Source organism: Quercus lobata, chromosome 2, assembly GCF_001633185.2.
Source record: "Quercus lobata isolate SW786 chromosome 2, ValleyOak3.0 Primary Assembly, whole genome shotgun sequence".
Taxonomy (NCBI): Eukaryota; Viridiplantae; Streptophyta; class Magnoliopsida; order Fagales; family Fagaceae; genus Quercus; species Quercus lobata.
Window position 1 is genome coordinate 82311580 of NC_044905.1, and position 22683 is coordinate 82334262.

Consider the following 22683-nt stretch of genomic DNA (forward strand, 5'->3'; position numbering starts at 1 on the left):
AAAAAAAAAATCCTCAAAGTAGAGGCTCTTGCCATCGTCTAGGCTGTACAACTTGCACTATTTGAAGGATGGGACAAGATCATTTTTGAAGTAGGCGCTAAAATTTGCTTTGATAGCCTAGCCTCTCCTACTTCACCTTTTGACTGTCCATTAGTAGTATAATTTCTAATATTTTATGCCTAGTAGAATCCTTGGGTAGTTGCTCTTTTCAGTGGCTTAAGCAGCCAAGCTCTCTTTAACCTCTTCTGCCTCTTTTATGTTTTGATTGTGCAAACACAATAATAATGGAAATAATACACAAAGAGAAACTGAATAGTACTTCTGAATATTATTAATATAAAGAAAGGAAATACACAACATTATAACAACCTCTGCACAAAGTGTTCAAGCCCAAAACTCCACCAGAAAGAACAAAGTAGGAGGATCCAAGGGGCTGATTCATTTCCATTTTTGATACCTCCACTCTTCACCTCCCCCTTGCGCACGTATCTAGCCCAATATCTGAGACAATTCATGTTAGCCCATTAATCACCACAATTAAAAAGAATAAAAAAGTCTCTCTCCTTTTCAATGTGGGATTAAACATTTTTCACAACTCTTCATCTTCCATATTCACTCCACATCTTTACATTTATTTTATAACATTTACTCATTTTAATTATTTAATATTAAAATATTCCAACAATCCCCCACTCATTTTAATATTAAATTTTAGTTAAAGAGAGATTACCAGGCAAAGATGGGTCACTATGCATCATGAAGGTGTGCTCTGCATTGAACCTTCACTTAGTAAAACAGCGATCTCAACTCCAGAGTCGTAGTGGTCTCCGACTTGAACTAGGACTGCTTTAGGGAAATTAAACATCACTGCTTACACATAACAACCCAGGTGTTGACATGAGCTTTTATAGCTAGCACTTTACAGCCATGTGCTGATCCCAGTTTCATGGGTGTATTTGAGATTAAGTCCAAATCTCATAGGGAGCGGCCCCACCCCCACACTCACATAGGTGAAATTTGTCAAGGGTGCTCCTGCAATTCTGACACCCCACTCATACGAGCTATAAATTTCATTAAGAGTTTTTTACTCAACCTCTCCACATTACAGGATAAATGCACTTACATCATAGGGATGAACAATTAAAAAATTATTTACAGAATAACTAATTTAAAAAAAAATAAATAGTGCATTTCTTACGACCATCATATGATTCGTTTTTCCCATTGAACCCAATTCTCAGGATCTCTGGTCCTTGGGTTGGGTATCCTCATACATGGCTCATGATTCTATGGACTTTAGTCCCATCCCCCTCGATGTATTCCAGACTCTATCTTTTGCCAAGGCCTTGGTAAATGGATCTGCAAGATTATCATTAGATTTAATATAATCCACAGTTATGATGCCACTACTCAAATAAGATCGCACGGTACTGTGCTTTCTTCTTATAGGTCTGGATTTACCGTTGTAGTAACGGTTTTTAACTCTACCAATTGTGGCAGTGCTATCACAATGAATTAATATAGGTGGAATTGGCTTTTCCCAAAGGGGAATTTCATATAACAAATCTCTGAGACAATTTGCCTCTTCACTAGCTGAAGCTAATGCTATTAATTCAGCTTCCATTGTTGAATTAGCAATTATTGTTTGCTTTTTAGATTTCCAACAAATAGCACCACTACCTAAGGTAAAAATATAACCAGTGGTAGAGAGAGAATCACCTGACAAAGTATTCCAATCGGCATCACTAAAAGCTTCAATCACAGCAGGGTACTTTTTATAAAATAAGCCATAGTTTTTGGTACCAATTAAATATTTCATAACTCGCTCAATAGCTAGCCAATGATCTTTACTAGGTTTGCTAGTAAATCTGCTAAGCACTCCTACTGCATATGCAATGTCAGGTCTAGTACAATCTGTAGCATAACGCAAACTACCAATGATACTAGCATAATCCTTTTGATTAAAAATCTCATTATCATTATTCACAGGAAATAAATGAACACTAGAATCAAAAGGAGTAGCTACACTTTTGTGATCATGAAAATTATATTTTCTCAATATTTTCTCAACGTAATGTGATTGATCAAGATATATTCCATCACATGTTTTTGTAATTTTCATGCCCAAAATAAAATTAGCCTCACCAAGATCTTTCATATCAAAATGGCTTTTAAGCATATTTTTTGTTTCATTTATAACATGCATATTTGAGCCAAAAATTAACATATCATCCACATAGAGGCTAATAATAACATGTAAATTATTCCATGATTTAGAATAAATACATTTATCACATTCGTTTGATTTATAACCATTCTCAATCATGCAGGAATCAAACTTTTCATGCCACTGCTTAGGTGCTTGTTTCAAGCCATATAGGGATTTAGTTAGCTTACATACCTTGCTTTCTTGGCCAGGCTCTACAAAGCCTTCGGGTTGGTCCATATAAATCTCTTCCTCTAGGTCCCCATTAAGAAAAGCAGTTTTTACATCCATTTGATGAATTTTCAAATCAAAAATTGCAGCAATGGCAATTAACAATCTAATAGATGTAATTCTTGTTACCGGAGAAAATGTATCAAAGAAATCAAGATCAGCTTTTTGTTTAAAGCCTTTTGCAACAAGTCTAGCTTTAAACTTATCTATTGACCCATCCGGTTTCAACTTTTTTCTAAGGACCCATTTACAACCTATGGTCTTACAACCCGGTGGAAGATCTACTAATTTCCAAGTTCTATTAGAAATTAGAGATTCCATCTCATCATTTACAGCCTCTTTCCAAAATATGGCATCAGGTGATGTTAAAGCCTCTTTTAAATTTTTGGGATTTTCCTCAATGTTAAAAACATAATAATCAGGACCAAAATCCTTTTCAACTCTAGCTCTTTTACTCCTTCTAGGTTCCATTTCAAAATTTTCTTGATTTTGAAAATGTGAAGTAGAAGAACTAGGTTGTGACAAAATATTTTCTTCACCCCCACTATTTTTCAATTTAAAAGGAAATTTTTCTTCATGAAAAATTGCATCACCAGATTCAAAAATTATTTTGTTTTCAAGATCAAAAAATCTATAGGCTGCACTATTAATCGCATAACCAAGAAAAGCACAGGTAGTAGCTCTTATACCTAATTTAGGCATTTTAGGGTCAGTAAGCCTTACATAAGCAAGACAACCCCATACTCTCAAATATCCCAAATTTGGCTTATGTCCTTTCCACATCTCAAAAGGTGTGGTGTGTGACTTTTTATGTGGCACCCTATTCAAAACATGACATGCAGTTAAAATAGCTTCACCCCAAAAATGTAAAGGTGCACCAGATTCAATTAACATGGCATTTGTTAACTCAATTAAAGTTCTATTTTTTCTTTCAGCCACACCATTAGAAGCAGGTGAATATGGTGCAGTAGTTTCATGGATAATTCCCAAAGACTGAGCAAATGAGTTGAATGCACTTGATTCATACACACGGCCTCTATCACTTCTTATTCTTTTTATTTTTCTACCGAATTGATTTTCAACTTCTTGTAAAAAATCTTGAAATTTTTCAAAAGCATCACTTTTATTTTTCAACAAATAAATAGTTGTATATTTTGAGAAATCATCAATAAAAGTGATAATATATCTATTTCCTCCACGAGTTAAAATTCCCTCAAATTCACATAAATCGGAATGAATTAACTCAAGCAATTCGGTATTTCTTACAACATTTTTATGAGGCCTTTTTGTAATCTTAGCTTGACTACAAGTTTCACATTTTTCAAAATCTTTTGACAGTCTTGGAATTAATCCTAAACTACTCATGATTCCCACATATCTACTATTTATATGACACAAACGAGCATGCCAAAAATTAATAGAAGAAAGCATATAAACTGAACTGGTAGATGCTTTATTATTCTCAACATTCAATTTAAACATTCCATCACAAGCATAACCCTTGCCCACAAATAATCCCTTTTTTGTGATTACATAATTATCAGATTCCATAGTTTGCTTGAAGCCAGCCTTGTTAAGCAAAAAACTTGACATCAAATTCTTCCTCATGGACGGAGTGTAAAGTACATCTTTCAATGTTAGCACACGTCCAGAAGTGAATTTCAATTCAACCTCACCACTCCCAAGAACCTTGGTTTTACTAGAGTCACCAAGCATAACAGTTTTTTCTTCTTCAAAAGGAGTGTACAATTTGAACCAATTCTTGTCATAGCAGACGTGCCTATTAGCACCGGAATCTGCCCACCACCCTTCAACATATTGCACCATATTGATGTCTGTAATCATAGCCACTAAAGGCTCTTCGGTTACGTTAGCCTGCGGGACAGATTCACGTTTCCGAAATTTGCAAAATCGAGCAATATGCCCACTCTTGCCACAAACAAAACAGGATCTATTAAATTGATCTTGTGAAGGGGGTCCTTGGTTCTTATTGTAATTTTTATTTGGGTTTCCCCTTCCTTGAGGTCTATTATTATTTTTAAAGGCTCTTTTTTTAGGCTTCAATTGAACATTTCTAGGAAAATGATTTTTGGGCATATTATTATTGGATGAAATAAGGTTTACCTTTGTGGTGGAATTACCATTGCTCTCTTGTATCATGAGTGCATCTTGTCCTCTAGCCTCCTCCTCCACACGGATGCGTGTGATCAAAGTCTCCAAGGATGTCTCATTCTGTTTGTGCCGCAAAGTTTTTTGGAACTCCCTCCAAGATTGTGGTAGTTTATCAATTATGCCAGCTACCACCAAATTGTCTCCAATCTTTATGCCTTCGGATCTCAATTCTGCCACAATCATTTGGAAGTCTTGTGCTTGATCCACCACCGATTTTCCATCCACCATTTGGTAACGGAAAAATCTACTAGCAGCATACTTCTTTGCACCTGCCTCCTCGGTATCATACTTGCTTTGTAAAGCCTTCCAAATTTTCTTAGCAGAATTGTAAGTTGTATCATAATAATCATAGAAATGATCGGCAAGACAATTCAATAGATAAGAGCGACAATTATATTCATCTTTTGTATACTTATCTATTTTTTCTTGATGGAGAATATATTCTTCCTCACTCATCTCATCGGTAGGAACTTTTGACGGATTCTTGTCAGTGAGGATGTAGGAGACTTTGAGAAGACTTAAGTAGAAGAGGACCTTTCCTTTCCACCTCTTAAAATGGGCTCCCTTAAAGCGAAAGGGCTTGTTGAGATCTCCAACAGGCTCATTTGGTTTCTCTTGTGAAGACTCCATGTGTTTGAATCTCCTTAAAATTGATGGTGCAAACACAATAATAATGGAAATAATACACAAAGAGAAACTGAATAGTACTTCTGAATATTATTAATATAAAGAAAGGAAATACACAACACTATTTGGACTGAGGCGCGGCACTCGCTCTCTTTAAGGAGATTCAAGCCCTTGGTTGGCTAACTCTTGTAACCGATGCAGACCTTCTCTGACTTGTCTCCCCCAGGATACAACAGTCCAACAAGTGTTGTATGGCTAGAACAACCTCTGCACAAAGTGTTCAAGCCCAAAGCTCCACCAGAAAGAACACCCTTCCTTGCCAATAATCTCTCTATTTTTTTAGTGTGTATTGTGAATTGCAGTAACTTGGATTGGGTCTGAATGAGTCTATTTATAGGCTCAATGGGCCTTACGAAATTACTACCCAATTTATTCTAATTAATTAGGTCCAATTATTCTGATGTAATGGGTGTTACAAGATTAATTGTTGGATATTAATCTGATGGGCTGGAGTTACACAATTAATGGTGAGATGAGGAGTTTCTGAAGAATGAATAGGCCCAAACGGATAGTCCATTAAGTGGGTTAATGGCTCTTCATTGTCCATAATAAAAATGGAGTATTAATTCGGGCCATTTACTCACCAACGGATATGGTAATTATTCTGAATGGACTGTCAAGTAGGAGGATCCAAGGGGCTGATTCATTTCCATTTTTGATACCTCCACTCTTCACCTCCCCCTTGCGCACGTATCTAGCCCAATATCTGAGACAATTCATGTTAGCCCATTAATCACCACAATTAAAAAGAATAAAAAAGTCTCTCTCCTTTTCAATGTGGGATTAAACATTTTTCACAACTCTTCATCTTCCATATTCACTCCACATCTTTACATTTATTTTATAACATTTACTCATTTTAATTATTTAATATTAAAATGTTCCAACATGTTTCAATAATCATTGTCTGCCCAGTGACTTGTTCTTTCATGTAAGGCGGATTGCTGTTTCTTTTCCTTTTCTTGAATGAATAAATATTGAAGTTTATCCCAAAAAAAAAAAAAAAAAAAAAACCTTAGATAGGCCAAATCAAACTTGAAGTCAATACGTATAAGAAACTTATACTCCTTGGAAATACAAGTACACGTAACAATATAAAAAGACAGCCTGCACCAATTAACCATGCAAATTCCCCCTAAATTATTTTCAAAAAGGCACTAGCTTTTCTTTTCCACTAGTCATAGACTCATGCAATGTATGAGAATAAATGATTGTTTTGTATTGTAATATAATGTATAATTTTTTCTCTAAAGAGTTTTTGAAGATGATTTGTTTTCTCTAAAAATTAAACAATTTCTATTCAGTCCAATTAGGTCTATTGCAATCCCATTTGGTCCACTAGGTCAATTTCAGTCCCTTTCAGTCAATTATAGACTAATTGAGCCTTAAATTGATTTTTTTTGTAAGTTGCCTTTACAATTTTAGCTCAAAAATTCACTTTTCTTAATTTTTTGGTTTAAAAGTATGAAATTCTAATATATTTGGGCAAAACTCTTTAGTTTTGTTAAGTTAAAAAATATAAAGAAAATAGACATTAGAAATTAGAAATATGAGCCCTAAAAATGCAAAAAAAAAAAAAAAAAAAAAAAAAATTCAAAATTCTTATTCAGTCCATTTTGCCCTTTTTGGTCCTATTTGGTCCATACGGTCCTAATCAGGCCATTTGGTCCTATTCAATCCATTCTGTCCACTAAAGTTCTATTCAGTCCACTTTAGTCCATTCGGTCTTATACAATCCATTTCAGTCCGTTCAGTCCATTTTGGTCCTATTTTGCCCACTTTGGTCTTATTCAGTCCACATTTGTCCTATTCGGTCCACTTTGTCTACGTTAGTCCTATGCAGTCCATTCTGTTCACTTTGCTCCACTTCAAATCCTACTCGGTCAATTTTGTCCACTTTGGTACAATTCGGTCCATTCAGTCAACTTCAGTCCACATTCATCCTATTCGGTCCACTTCGGTCTAGTCTCTCAACTTCAGTTCAATTTGGTCCCGTTTGGTCTATTTTTGTCTATTTTGGTCCTCATCTGTGCATTTGTTCTTATTTGGTTCACTTTGGTCCAACTCAGTCCACTACAGTCCACTTTATTCCATTTGGTCTATTCGGACCATTTCAGTCCATTTTGGTCTACTTCGATCTATTTTTGTGCACTTACATAATGGGAAAAAACATGTTTGGGTTGAAAGCATCTATTCTAAATCCAAATTTTTTAAGAAAATATAAATAAATCTTAAGCTCATAATATATAAAATTGTAAGTATAATATTTATTGTTGCTACACTTTTGTTAAGCCACATTAACATAGCATTTTAGTCTGCTTCCGTACAACTAAATTTAAGTGAAAGTCTTTCTAAACATAAATGTTATGAATATACAAATGTAATCTTTAGGACAATTCATTTGTTTTAACATAGTTACTTTTAAATGAATTGCGTGAGGTTGATTATACATTTAAGCAAAGTATATATATGTGTGTGTGTGTTATTTTTATTTAAATAAATTATTCACTCTTTTAAAAAAGATTATCATAATTATCAAAACTACTCATATCAAACTTATACAAAATATGTATAATTTATTATCTAAATTTTATTGGAGAGAGAGAGAGAGAGAACTTGTGACACGGAATGTAAAGTAGAGATGCAAGAAAAATTAAAATTAAAAAAAAAATCCACCAAAGAGGGAAAAAAATGAGAGAGAGAGAGAGAGAGAGAGAGAGAGAGAGAGAGAGAGAGAGAGAGAGAGAGAGAGAGATTAACCTTTTGTGTGTGAGAAAACTAGGTATAAAATGGGAAAGATAATTGTAAATTTATAGTAAGAGGAGGGGAACAAGAAAAACAAAAAATAAAAGAAGATAAAGAGATAAATAAAAAGTGATATTAAGATAGATAGTAGTGGGGAGATGAAAAGGTAAAAGGGAGGGGAAAAGTTAGTGAAAGTATAACAATTAGTTGGGAAATGAATAAGAAAAAAAAGGAGTTAAAAAAAAAATGTTGAAAATGGGTAGATGATGTGGTCATTGATATGGCTCTACCGGAGTATAGCAATAATAAATGCTACATTTCAGCTTTAACTTTTAGATATAGATAAATTACTTTCTAGTTTCTTCCCATATCTTTGTATACATGCTATTTGGTCTTTCATGATATTTCTTCTTTGTTTTTGTCTTGATTTATTCTGTACAATGCCTTTATATCATGTACCACATAGGAATTATTCCCCCAGTGTATATAATCCTATCCTTTTTAATATATATGAGTTCCAATGACAATAATCAACTTCTACTAGAACTCCCCTAGTGGAAGTCATGGAAAGAGCTAATTAATAAACCGTATGCAAAAAACGATTTAAATAGGTTGGTTATTGAGCCATCCTTAATTATCAATGTACAATTACACTTAAACAATATAAAAGAAAGTCTGCTGGTGGTGTGTCTTGCTCTCATTTGTGCAAGAGTAATTAATTCATCCTTTTGTTATTATTTGTTTGGTTGTTTTTTTCTTCTTTATGAAGTACTTTACTTGGAATGAAGTGAGTCAAGTGACAAATCTGTGTTGTACTAGAAAATATTAAAGGTTAAATAGGACCACTAAAATAAGACCACAAATGACACCTCATTTGATGACTCCATACAGTGTGACTGAAGCTATCTGGTACCTTTAGACAAACAAGTGAAGAAAAAGTTTTGCCTTGCTCAAAGAAATTTTAATAAGTGTGTACTTAGATGAATTGTCTAGTTCCTGAAAATTTTTATTTTTTTGAAGTTTGAACTATTGCCTAATGCTCATAAACTAAAGTTATACGCATTCTGGTTTCAAAATTTTAATTAAAACCTGTGGAGGAGACTCTATATATATGTACAATGATGACAAAATCTACAAAATTATTTAAAAAAGAATGAAAGAATATCACACAGTATCTTAGTGGACGATAAAAAGCAAACTGGAAATGGGAGTACTCAATGAGCTTTGTGTGGTCTCCAAAAGCTGTGTCGCTTATTTGAACTCTTTCCTTTGGCAATGGAGGCTGAACAGAAAAATGGGGTTCCCCTTCCTCTCACTGTACCTCTCATGCAAGCTGAGACTCACCACGAGCCATCAGCAGTAGAGGCAAGTAGTGGTGTTCAAAAAACTATCAGCACCACATCATTTTTCAAGACCTGTTTCAATGGACTCAATGCATTGTCAGGTTCTGTTCTTTTTCTTGATAATTCTTGTTCTGAGGATTTTATTTTATATTTGAAAACTTATTTATTCGTTGTCATTGATTCATAGGGTTTTGTCGTATGTTTTTTTAGTATTTGTTAATTTGTTTCTCCAATCTATATGTTTCCTCAAGTTGGACAAAATGTATAGCCCCCATACAACGAAGTGAATTTGCAGATTGGAGAGTATTTTTTCTTATATATTTCTACATTGCCTAGATCAAACAAGTAGGTTTCATTGCTATAATTATATGCTCAATTATAAAGGTATTCAGCCCTTCATTCTCTCCTTACCCGATTTCCAGGTGTTGGCATACTGTCAGTTCCATATGCACTATCATTAGGAGGATGGTTAAGTTTGATACTTCTTTTTGCTATCGCCATTGCAACCTTTTACTCAGGCCTGCTGATACAAAGATGTATGGATATGGATTCTGATATCAGAACTTATACTGATATAGGCAACCGTGCATTCGGGAATAAGGGACGAATATTAGTATCGGTTTTCATGAATGTGGAGCTCTTTTTGGTTGCGACAGAATTCCTAATTCTAGAAGGGGATACATTAGATAATTTATTTCCCAACACAGGATTTGAAGTAGCTGGTGTTAGAATTGAAGGAAAACAAATCTTTGTAATAATTGTGGCCATTGTAATTTTACCTTCAGTTTGTTTAGATAGCCTGAGCCTTCTTTCATATATCTCTGCCAGTGGGGTTTTTGCTTCTGTTATTATACTCGGCTCAGTCTTGTGGACTGGTGCATTTGATGGAATTGGATTTCATCAAAAAGGGACACTCATCAATTGGAATGGAATCACAATAGCTGCTAGCTTATATGCCTTTTGTTATTGTGCCCATCCTGTCTTCCCAACAATGTACACTTCTATGAGAAACAAAACTCAATTCAGCAATGTAAGTAGAAACAAATTCTTTGAGTTTTATTATTTTAAAAATGATTTTAATTATGAAATATATCATGAGATTTAGACAATGTCAAGTTTTAGTAGTCATTTTGAAAGCAAGGTGCATTTAGCTGTTTATGTTGCTTACTTCTGCTTTGCTATTTTTATTGCAGGCCCTGCTTCTGTGCTTTACCTTATGCACCATTAGTTATGCATCAATGGCAGTTTTCGGTTACTTAATGTTTGGGTCTAATGTTCAGTCACAAATAACTTTAAACCTTCCAGCTGAAAAGCTTAGCTCAAGGGTGGCAATATGCACTACCTTGGTCAATCCTATAGCCAAATATGCATTAATGGTTTCACCTATTGTGAATGCTATCAAAAGTTGGTTTCCATGTCAGTACAACAAAAGGATGGTTCGCCTCTTAATCAGTGCCTCGCTTGTAATCAGCACAGTTATTGTAGCGTTGGCTGTTCCCATTTTTGCAACTCTCATGTCATTGGTTGGAGCATTTCTAAGTGCCACAGTTTCAATTATACTGCCATGCTTATGCTACTTGAAGATTTCAGGCAGTTATCGGAAAATTGGATGTGAAATGGTGATTATCTGGTGCATAATACTAATGGGTGTTGCATTGGCTATAAGTGGTACTTACATATCTCTTGTACAAATAATAGGGGATCTATAGGCAGATACTTTCTCTATGTCGATGTCAGAATTGTGGTACTGTATTCAACTACTGAGTTGTCTTGTAGGGAATCCTTGATTTATTCACACTGAGTTGTCTTGTAGGGAAAAAAAAAAAAAAGTAGATTTCATTATATTCTTGAGGCATAATGATATCAAATTTAGTGCCCGTTTAAGAACAACTTATCTAACTTTTTTGTTGAAAGTACTGTAGATAAAAAATTAAAGTTAAATAAAATAAGTAAGTAACTCATGTAGTACCTGCATATATTAAGAAAAATAAACAATAAGCTAGCTTATAAGTGCATCCCAAATAGGCACGTAGTATACTTTTTTGTTTTTGTTTAATACACTTTACCCTAAATTAAAGATGGAGCCTTGGTATGAGGGCAAGTTGCTTTCACCAAAAGTGACAGGTTGTGAGTTTGAGTCCAAGATTCAACCTTTCCAATAAATTGGGGGTAAGGCTACTTACCATAACCTCTCTTATACCCCGCAAAAGTGGGAGTTTTGTGCAGTAGGTATGACCTTTTTACATTGATACCCTAAATTCTCAAAATATTGACACCTTGCCCCTTTATCCCCCCCCTCCCCCCTTCCTATTAGGAATCTCAAGATAGTTTTGTGACCTGATGTGCTGTTGTGATCAGGAAGTTGTTGCTTGTTGCTACTTGCTTAATTGAGTTTAATAGATTGTATAATTAGGCAGGTGCCGTAGTTAGAATTGTCATGTACTGTAAATAGTAGTTAGCTAAGTAAGCTAAGAATGAGAATCGTCTTTACCCTCCAATCCCTTAGAGCTTGACAATTTCATGCTTTGATGCTATTAATTGTTAAGTACCATCATAATATTCTTTTTCCTATTATTTACTCTACCATATAATTTTTTGATCAGCTCAATTAGCAAACCAAGTTGGAATTTCTTGAGAATCCATACTTCAAAGAGTTCTAATGTGGGAATCATTTTATTGTTAGAATTAAGGTTGAGCAATTAAAATCACCATTTCCTAACATCTTAACCTTTTTGAGATAATCAGTAATTTATCATGATATCAAAGGAGGAAAACCTGAGTTTGATTCTTGTTTCTAACCTATCTCCATTTGAGCACCTAACCAATCTCCCATGTGTTTATAATCTGTTCCCTTTTAATATATAAGAGTTCCAATTACAATAATCAACTTCTAAAAGTAACTCCCCTGTTGAAGCAATGAAAAGAGCAGAGAAGCGTCAAATAAACCATATGCAAAAAACAATTTAAAAAGGTTAGTTATTGAGCTATCCTAAATAATCAATGTAGCCAGTCACAGATAACTTTAAACCTGCCAACTGATAAGCTTAGCTCAAGGGTGGTAATATGCACTACCTCGGTCAATCCCATAGCCAAATATGCATTAATGGTTACACCTACTGTGAATGCTATCAAAAGTTGGTTCCCACATCAGTACAACAAAAGGAAGTTTGGCCTCTTAATCAGTACCTCGCTTGTAATCAGCACAGTTAGAGCATCAACATTGGGCTTCTCAAATGCCAAATTGTAAAGTATATTTGGCATTTGGGCCCAAATTACTCCAACAATTGGATTGCTATACTTGGGATCGGCCAAAATTTTTTGGCATAGTGCTACAGTGCAATCTCACATATGAGATCGCACTGTAGCGCTATGCCATCCAAAAAAAAATATTTTAATAGTGCACAGTCCGTTCAACCTCTCTCTCTCTTACTGGCAGGATGACAGTTGGAAATGCAAGCATTTGAAAAAGCTGGGAATAGTTGATTTTGAAAAAAGAAATGACGGTTGGAAAAGTAATAATAAAAAAAAGATTAAAAGAATAATATTTTAATAAGATGGTAAAATAATAGAGTTTTGAGATGTTAGATGTATTGTAAAATGGTATGGTATAATTGATAAAGTAGCTTTTTGAGATGGTAAAATAAGATGAGATATAAGATCCAAATGTGGATGCTCTAAAGTAGCGTTGGCTGTTCCCTTTTATGCGACTCTCATGTCATTGGTTGGAGCATTGCTAAGTTCCACAGTTTCAATTATACTGCCATGCTTATGCTACTTGAAGATTTCGGGCAGTTATCAGAAAATTGGATGGGAAATGGTGGTTATATGCTTTATAATAGTAATGGGTGTTGCTCTGGCAATATCTGGTACTTACACATCTCTGGTACAAATAGTAGGGGATCTATAAGCAGATAATATCTCTATGATAATGTTAGAATTGCGTTACTGTATTCAACTACTGAGTTGTCTACCAAGGAACACTTGATTTATTAGATTTTGCTTCTGATTGATGTTCTACAATAAAGTTGATCTGCATTATTTGTAAAAGGCAGATGTTAGGAATTGGAGAAGTCTCCAACAATTTATAGAAATAATAGCTATTTTAGATAGAAATAATAGTGCCTTAGGTGAATGAAATTATTCTGAATTGGTGATTCTTGAATGCTCTCATGGAAACAACTTACTCTAGAGTGTTACACTTACAAGAGAACTGATTGCTCAACCCAGTTTGTAACCAATGCAAGTTTATTAGAGATGCACTATGTTTGTATTAGCACATATCCTAGGCACTACTGAACTTCGACAGTGTACTGGGACAGCTTGAAATATTTGGAATGAAGCAACAAATTGTGAGCTTTCAACTATAAAAGATTTGCTTTATCCAGTTCTTAGAGATCCATTTATTGTTGAAAAGTGGGCTAAAAGGTGCATGAAATTTTGTGTCTTGAAGAAATTATATAAATGATGCCCAGATTCCTATCAAGCAACAAGTCATTTGCAAGGAATATTTTCACTTACCAATCCAACTAATAATACAACTATTTTTCATAACTTGTTGAGATGGTACGATATGATTAGTTAATAATAAGTCTAACAATACTTTTCTTTTCTTTGATGACGTGGAACCTCACCAAGGTAAGACTCTTTAGACCCATCTTGAAAAGTAAACCATGAATATACGACCCCACCATTTAGAACAATGTATTTAAATAATACAGGATGTCTGGGTTTAACAATACTTTTAGATGGAAAAAGTTTATGGGTCTAATAATACTTTTTTTTTTTTTTTTTTACAAGAAAGAATTTCTACTCTAACCTAATCTAAGTGTATATGTATGTAAAACTTCCTTCTGGAGACTTGAACCTCGACCCTTACCCCCCACACCCTACAAGCACTTATACTTGTGGAGTGACCATCGTATCAAGGGTGTACGGTGGTATCTAATAATACTTGTTAACTTAAGCAATTTATGGAAAAAGTTTTTCCATAGACTTTCTCTTGACCTAAAGTAATTGCGATAAGGTAGTATTTAAATGAACTCTCTGGACTCTTCTGTGATGCTATTGTTAATTGTTTAATGGACACAATCTTATCCTCTGTAGATTCTTGGTTCAAAATATTTCATAAAACTTGTCGATTTGACTTTATATGCACATGTATGACAAATCACAAAAGCCCACAAAATTAATAAATAAATAAAAGGGTTGGAAGATTAGAGAACAAAACGTACCTTACTGGATTATAAATAAGCAAAACGTGATAAGGGATAGTTAAATTTTAATGAACTCTCAGGCCTAGAAAAGCTTGCATAACGGACCCCAAGTAATGCTCCAAAGATTCTGGGTTCAAAAATAATCTTTCAAGGAGGGTTAAATAAAAAACAATGTGCTTTATTGAATTATAAAAAGCAGATTGTGACAAGGGTATTAATGAATTCTTTGGTCTCAGCTGAGCAATCTGTTACTTTATTTTCTTTTATAGGTCATGCTAACGGGTGTCTGGGTAATGATCCATTTTAGAAAAAATTTAACATTACTTTTATGGAAAGTGGATAAAGTTGTCAAAATTTTATTTTATTTTATTTTTTCTCATAAAAACTTTCTTAAAATGGATTATTAACAATTACTCTAAAGGACATTTGTTAGTATTTTCCGTTTTTTATTGATGTACTGCACAGAACCCACAAAATTAAGAAAGGCTTAATTACAATCATCCTGATCCACCCTAAAATATGAAATTTGCATCTAAAGTTGAAAATTTTCTGTATAAAAATTAATAATTTATTGAGAAATTATCCATCTAAAACTATAAGAGCATTTGAAGTGTGCTCCACTAATTTAGACATTAATTTAGATAGTGGGTGGAAATTGCAAATTATTCCTGAATTAGGGCGTTGATTGCAAAATTTTGTAGTTTAGCTACATGTTACAAATATCCCTATAGTTTATGCTGGATAGCTACAATTAACCATTAGAAAAAACAACAATGTTAGGAACAAAAATTTTTCCGATTTTTTTTCACTCCTCACCAAGGTGATAACTTTTTTTCTTTCATACATTTTAAGTGGAAACACTAGACAATATCATTGAGCTACAAAGTACTTTGAAACAAGATTACTTTTACATAGATAATGATTCATTGAGCTACAAGTACATTGAAACAACACTACTTTACATAGATAATGATTCACTGATGACATCTCTGTTGTGCTAATCATAGTAGACGAAGTTTACCCAAAAAACAAAAAAAAAAAAAATCATAGTAAACCACGCCAACAACTGTTAAAAAAAAAAATTTATCTCTAATTTAATTCACCATACACATTAAAAACTAAAATATAGAAAAGACGGACAAGGTTTACCAAAAAAGAAAAGAAAAGAGGGACAAGCGTGTTTTATTGATTTGTACTTACCAAGAAAGTGTTTCATTGGAGGATTTTAAAACCCCCACGCCCAACCTCAAAGACTATTAAGAACGTGCTGAAGCTAAATTAACTTTGGTATTTCCAAGAACTCTTTGACACGTTTACAAGTATCAAGGGATAGGTTTAGGATATTCCATTCAAAACAAAGTAAAAACTCAATCTGCACTAATTGATTTCTCATCTTGAACTGCTTGTACTTGTATAAGCTAGGAGTAGGAGTGTGTGTGTGTTTTTTTTTTTTTTTTTTTTTTTTTTTTTTTAGTTATAACAATAAGAGGGAGATTCAAACACTAGCTCTTTTTTATAAAGAAAAACAAGGGAAAAATGACAATAGACCTCTTGAGCTTTAGGTGTTTGCAAGGAAAGGAACTAAAAATTAGTGTGTACTTTTTTTGTGTGAAAAAATTTAATAAGGAATTGAAAAAAAAGGGGAAAAAAATGCGACATACAAATCAGTAAGGATTCAATCAAACCTTCTGTTAAAGTTTCAACACCTTGTCCCCCAGCTCCAGATTTTGGCAAATGTAACTTTGATGCTGTGGTACGAAATGATCATGTTTGTATTGTAGCGGTGTTTAGAAATCATAGGACTGAGATCATTGTAATTTGGACAGATATTTTGGATTAGGGTGGCCCCATTTGGGCTAAGGCTCAAAATGGAAAAGTTGGTAGCTCTTTCTGTTGCCTCTTGGTCTAGTTTCTAGTTGTAAAGCAATCTCCATCTCTTTTGTTCATTTATCTGTTTTGGAGTACTGTGTTGTAGATGGGACTAGTGCCCCCTTATCTAAAAATATGTGTTTCAAGTAAAACAAAACAAACAAACAAAATCCTTTTTTTTTTTCAATTCTTTCAACAAACTTTTTCTCAATGATTTTCTGAACAAGAAGTGTAGTGTGTCTTCTACAACTTATGAAATAATATTTTAGTCTCATCTTTGGCGGAGAATACTCTCCTTGGAAGAATTAGGGTGGTTGATTATGGGTCAACTAGTTGTATAGGGATGAAATGGTCATCATTGCTAGAGAGACTCATCACAAAATCCATTAATATACTGTTAAGACAGTGTTGGAAGCACCTTTCCACACAAATCAGTTTAGTGCATCACAGTGAAGCATAGAAAAACGAACAAAAAAGTGTATACCTTTAGCGATGAGTAATGATACTAAGGTCTTTTATTATCTACACATCTCATTAATTTTTTCTTGATGGGTAGAAACAACCTAATTTATAGGTGTGAAAGGGACTTCTGCACATCTCATTAAATCCATTACACACTAGGCCATTTATACATAAAAAAAAAAAAAAAATAAAAACCTAGCATTCAATTTATCACTCTCCAAGAGAGTATAATCATCCTTAAAATAGCCATCTATATGCTCCTTTATGGTTTTTTCAAGCAAACTAATCTCCATCAACTTTTATGATCATTGACTGTTGAATAGACTCACATGTATATGTGGAAATGATCTCAAAACCACTGATCCAATTTTAATGAAATTAATATATATATATATATATATATATAGAGAGAGAGAGAGAGAGAGAGAGAGAGAGACCCATATAAAATAAAATTCTGACATACACGTCACAATTTATTTGGTAACCATGCGCTGTCGATCATCAGATGATTGTATAAAAGTAAAGATATTTTAATATGAAAAGGTAAGTTTTCAAGTAACACTTGAAAGGAAAAATAAAGGGCTCAAAACTTACTAAAAAGAAAAATTCATGGAAAATCAGAGGTTGTGCAAATCCAGTTTCCACATTCTGCAATAGAACAGCATCATGAAAAGCAATTTCAATTACAATAAGTTAATCATCTTCATGTGCAAGCTCAGCCCATCTAATAACTGGTAGATAACCCCATAATCAGCTTGATCATCATATCCAGAAAAGAACCTATGGATGGATCCACCTAAATTCACACAACTCTCTCCCGCCATTTTCTTCAACCTCCCAGCTTTCATAATCCTCCTCACATCTGCTGCTTTCTCCCACATCCCAACTTCAGAATACATGTTTGCAACCATCACAAAATTCCCACCTCTCCTTGGCTCCAATTCAAGCAACTTCTTCTTCACCTTATCTCCCACCCCATCTTTGTCATTAACATAATGAATGCTGCACGCACTAAGCAAAGTCCTCCATATAATTGGGTCGGGTTCCATAGGCATGTTTATTATAAAAGCATAAGCCTCCTTGAGTTGGCCAGCACGGCCCAATATATCCACCATTGCACCATAATGTATCATCATGGGTTTAATTTTATGCACATGCTCCATATCATGAAAGTATCGATACCCATCATCCACTAGTCCTGCATGGCTACAAGCACAAAGGACCCCAAGAAAGGTGACATAATTCGGACGTATTGATGAGTTATACATCATCTTTAAGAAAAGATCAAGAGCTTCCTTAGCAAACCCATGTTGAGCTAGCCCCAGAATCATTGCACTCCATGTCCAAACATTTTTCTCTTGCACTCTATCAAACACCAACCACGCATAATCTACATCTCCAGATTTTGCATACATGTCGACAAGGGCAGTACCCAATTGAAAATTCAAAACCATCCCTCTCACAATAACTAGGGAATGAACCCATCTCCCTAAGCTCAAGTTTCCAAGCTCAGCACACGCAGAAAGCATAACCACCATAGTGGTCTCATCCGGCTCAAAACCAAAATCCCTCATCTTTAAAAAATAACACATCCCATCATCAAACCACATGTTCTCAACACAAGCAGTTATTACAGCATTCCAAGAAACAACCGTTCTCACAGACATTTCATCAAACACCCTACACGCATCCGAAATCCTCTTACAACACCCATATGCACTGATCAAACTGTTCTGAACATACACATCAGAGTCCAAACCACACTTCACAATCTCCCCATGAACCTGCCTCGCTTCCTTAACCGCCGTAACCGCCGCGCACGCCTTGAAAAGGAACGGAAACGTGAGTTTATTGGGTCTAATTCCTCGCCTTCGCATTCCAAGAAATACCCATATCGCCTCTTTCGGAGAATCACTCGAGGCATATCCCCTGATGACAATGTTCCACGGCAAAGGCGTCGAATCATCGAAACCATAGAGAATCGACCGCGCATAACGCAAGTTTTTCGAGGGAGACAAAGTGCAGAACCGGATGAGTTCGCTTAAGAGGAAGCTGTCTCTGTGGAGGCCAGAGACTATGATTTGAGCATGGATTTGAAAGAGCTGCTGGGCTGAGGAGCAGAGCTTGAGAAGAGTGAGGCATTGGTGCTTTTTGGAAATGAAATTTGAATTACAGTTGGAGGAATTTGGAGGGAAGATGGGATTGGCAGTTGGGATTGGAAACCGAACCATGCATTGAGTTTTATGTCTTACCTTATTGATTGTTTATCTCTCTTTTTGTTTGTTTATTTGTGTAAGTTGGATCAGTATAGGTATTGGACTAATGGGCTTTTGTAGGCTTTGTTTTGAGTTTGCACTTTTAACACATTTAGAGCACTCACACTAGATGTGGGATATGTGTCAAATGCTAAATATTTGGCACATATTCCACACCAAACCCAATTTTAGCCCATTTAGTAGATGTGGTATATTGTTTTTTTTTTTGCAACATTGAATAGTACCGTGGCAAATTTGCCACGGTACGGAAAAGATGTGGTATATTGTTTGTTGTTTGTTTATTGTGTTGATGAATAGTAAATATTATTTTAATGTGTAGTAAATATTATTTTAATGTATATAATTGAATTATAAAACATCTAATAAATGGGATGTTGTAAAATGATGTGGTAAAATAATAAAGTAGGCATTTAATGTGGTAAAATGGCATAATTTTTGGAACATCTGCTACGGATGCTCTTATAGCAAATTTTAACTGGGTCATTACTCATTTGTTACTCATTCTTTAATATTTTGATATTAAATTGTAAGATTAACAACACTTCTATTCTTAGAGCCTTGGCATCAGGTGTGCCAAATGCTAAACTTTTAGCATTTGCCACACCAAACACAAAAATCATTGCTTCATGAGATGTGTCAAATGCCAAAAGAAATGACATGAAGCTATAGTGATGTTCTATAAATGGCTTGGTCATAATGTTATAAATATTTTAACGATTCTTTTTCTCTCCTCATGTCACATCTCCTTTATCAGCAAACGTCTTTCTTCTCTCTCTCAAGCCACTATTTACTTTCAAAAAAAGCTAATTTGTAAATTTTTTTTTTTAATTATTTTAATGTGTTTGAAATCTTAAAATAAAACATTTAATGTAGAGTGTATTGTAAAATGATGTAGTAATTTTTTTTTTTTTTTTTAAGTAGGTTTTAGTGTGTCAAAATAGCACTTAGCATAGCATAGTTGATGCTAGTGCTCTAGAATGAGATAGAATTTCTTTTATCATCTAAGTTTTTGGTCGGTATTTATATAGATAAACAGATTACATAGCAATAACTTCGAAATGGTACATTTGACTAGAAATAGGTTAATACTGAAATATTTTATTCTAATAGACAAACCGAAATAATTATCAAAATGATATTAACAATTTTACTAGTCACTCTTTATGTAGACATCGAGGGCTTTAATTTGAGCACAAGAATGGACTTGTTTCATTAAGAAACGAGTGAGATATGATTTTTTGCAGTTGACCTTGCTCGTTGTTACGGGAAGCTACAGGAAGAACCGAACTTTTGCTTGCTCTCCACTCCCTCCAAACTTTTCACCATCCCACATTTAAAAACTCTCAACCCTATATCCCCCACTCCTAGTATAAATAACCCCCCTTCACCTACAATTCAATTCACCCCAAAATCTCAGAGTTAAGTTTGAGAAAAAAATATTATGATGTTTAAGATCTTGAAGCTCTCTAGAGTCACTCTCACCTATACCAACTTTGGAGAGCATGAGAAAAAGAAATGTTTTATTTTTCAAAGTTTAACTAAAATACTATTTAAAATGAGTAAATAATAAAAAATAATTTAATTATTCACCTATCAAATAAACAAAAAAATATTTAAATAAATTTTAATGTTTAATCCTAAAACAATATTATTACATCAGTAATGGACAAAAGAACTAAAATGATTTCTTTGCTTATGTTAATTCATTAAAATGACAAAATTTGTGCTTAATGGATTCTAACGGCAATTCATCAAACTTATATGAATTTTTTTTCTATAAACAATTTAGGATTTTAATTGTGTTGAATATCTTTTTTGTTTCATATTTTTAGAACCCTTCTTAAAGTGAGAGATGCTCATTCCTTCTTTCTTTGTTTAATTAATTAGATATTTTTATTTATTTCAATATCTAATTATTGAACTCAAAATTTTTAGGACCTTTTTAGATTGAGGCCCTAGAAAATGGCCTTGACCTAATTAATGCTAGCCCTGGCTATGAGCTATATGGGAGAGTTTCAATTGTGAATGCTGTTGGAGGACTAAAAGAAATATTGTGTAATGTGCAACCGTTCAATCCATTTGACAGTATTGATATACATGTGTTGTTTGATGTGATTCAAGTGCATAAGTAAATCCAGTCATGCCTTAAAAGACAGTAGTTCCGTTTAGTTTTTCTGCAATGAAGACTAAAGTTTATCAGAAAGTGCTAAAGAAATTGTTGTTGTCAATGATTGTTGCATTGATTGTAACAGACTCTTCGGTACCTACTATATGTCTATATGTTAATGGAATTAAAAAAATAAAAGAAAAAAAAAATTTCAGGAAAACAAAATATAGACAACCAATAAGTGCAACTGGATAACATTACATGCTCAATCAGGATAATTAAATGTCTTAATAGTTCCATCCATTGAGTTCAAAAATGAAGTTAAAAAAAAAAAAAAAAAAAAAAAAACACACACACACAGGGACAAGCCAGTTACACAACTACACAACATTAATTCAGAACAATATTCAAACGGTACCTGCCTTGCAACACTCTGAACACAAACACATACAAATCCGTAGAATAAAAGAAAATTATTTTAAAGGCTTATTGAAAGAGAAACATTCCGAGACGTCCGCATTGTTCACCATGTGCACGAACCTCTTCCAATACTCTTGGACAATTTATGAATTTCTGGGCCGAATAATCAACGCAGATACTCATTGACAGAAGCTTGTGCCCTTTACACCAAAGGTGTGGTGTAGCATCGATTTGCTTCCAAATGGCGTTGGGTGAATATCCGATTGCGCGAGAAATTTTAATATAGTCAGTTTCTTCTTTAGGTTCAATGCACGTTGGAAGTTGGAAGTACTCGAACTCATTGAACTGCTTCCTACAACACCTTCCATGCTTCCTCCATTCCTCCTCCAAGATTGGGGTCAGTTTTGAAATCTGCAAGACTTTAAACTTAAATTATAAAAAGAAAATATAGCTAGTGTACGTACAACTAAAATATGGAAGAATAGTGTTGTCTGTGTCTAAAATTTACCGATTCAAGGTTGAGTTCTGGTCCAGTGCACCATGGATAACGTCGAGATTTTGAGTTACTCTGCCATAAACCATTTAGAATGAACTCTTGTGGAATAGGTTCCTTACATGGCGAAGGAGCAGTACAAAAAGTTGGTGGCCATGTTAGAACTAGCTGAAAGTAATCATAGGTGTTGGCAAATAGAGTCGGCCGTCGGGAGAGAGGTGAGGCAGAGGCGCACTGAATATTTTCATGTTTTTCACTTTTTTTATATTATTAAAGTACGGACATCAATTTAACATTATTGATTAAGTCCTTTTGTACGTGAGTTAAGGTAAGGTTTTTTGTGCTAGCTAGCAGAGCAAATGGTGTTGAATGGGCAAGGTGGCAAACAAAACTCATTGATTGAAGTCTCAATAGGTGTAGTAGCAAACAAAATCTTTTTGAGTTACCACAACTATTTAT

The 22683-nt window shown here is 34.2% G+C and overlaps 2 protein-coding genes across 2 annotated transcripts; one reads left to right on the top strand and one right to left on the bottom strand.

Annotated features, from left to right (window-relative positions):
* The first annotated feature begins 9158 nt into the window (after positions 1 to 9158).
* On the top strand, positions 9159 to 11232 carry LOC115978360 (amino acid transporter AVT1I-like). Its single transcript, XM_031100382.1, has 3 exons — positions 9159 to 9485; positions 9807 to 10414; positions 10578 to 11232. The coding sequence occupies exons 1-3, from the start codon at positions 9317 to 9319 to the stop codon at positions 11091 to 11093; spliced, it is 1293 nt and encodes a 430-aa protein (XP_030956242.1). The 5' UTR covers positions 9159 to 9316; the 3' UTR covers positions 11094 to 11232.
* A 6286-nt stretch (positions 11233 to 17518) lies between these two features.
* Positions 17519 to 19250, bottom strand: LOC115976874 (pentatricopeptide repeat-containing protein At2g36730). Its single transcript, XM_031098386.1, has one exon. It carries the CDS (start codon positions 19157 to 19159, stop codon positions 17612 to 17614), a length of 1548 nt encoding a protein of 515 aa, XP_030954246.1. The 5' UTR covers positions 19160 to 19250; the 3' UTR covers positions 17519 to 17611.
* Between the last annotated feature and the right edge of the window lie 3433 nt (positions 19251 to 22683).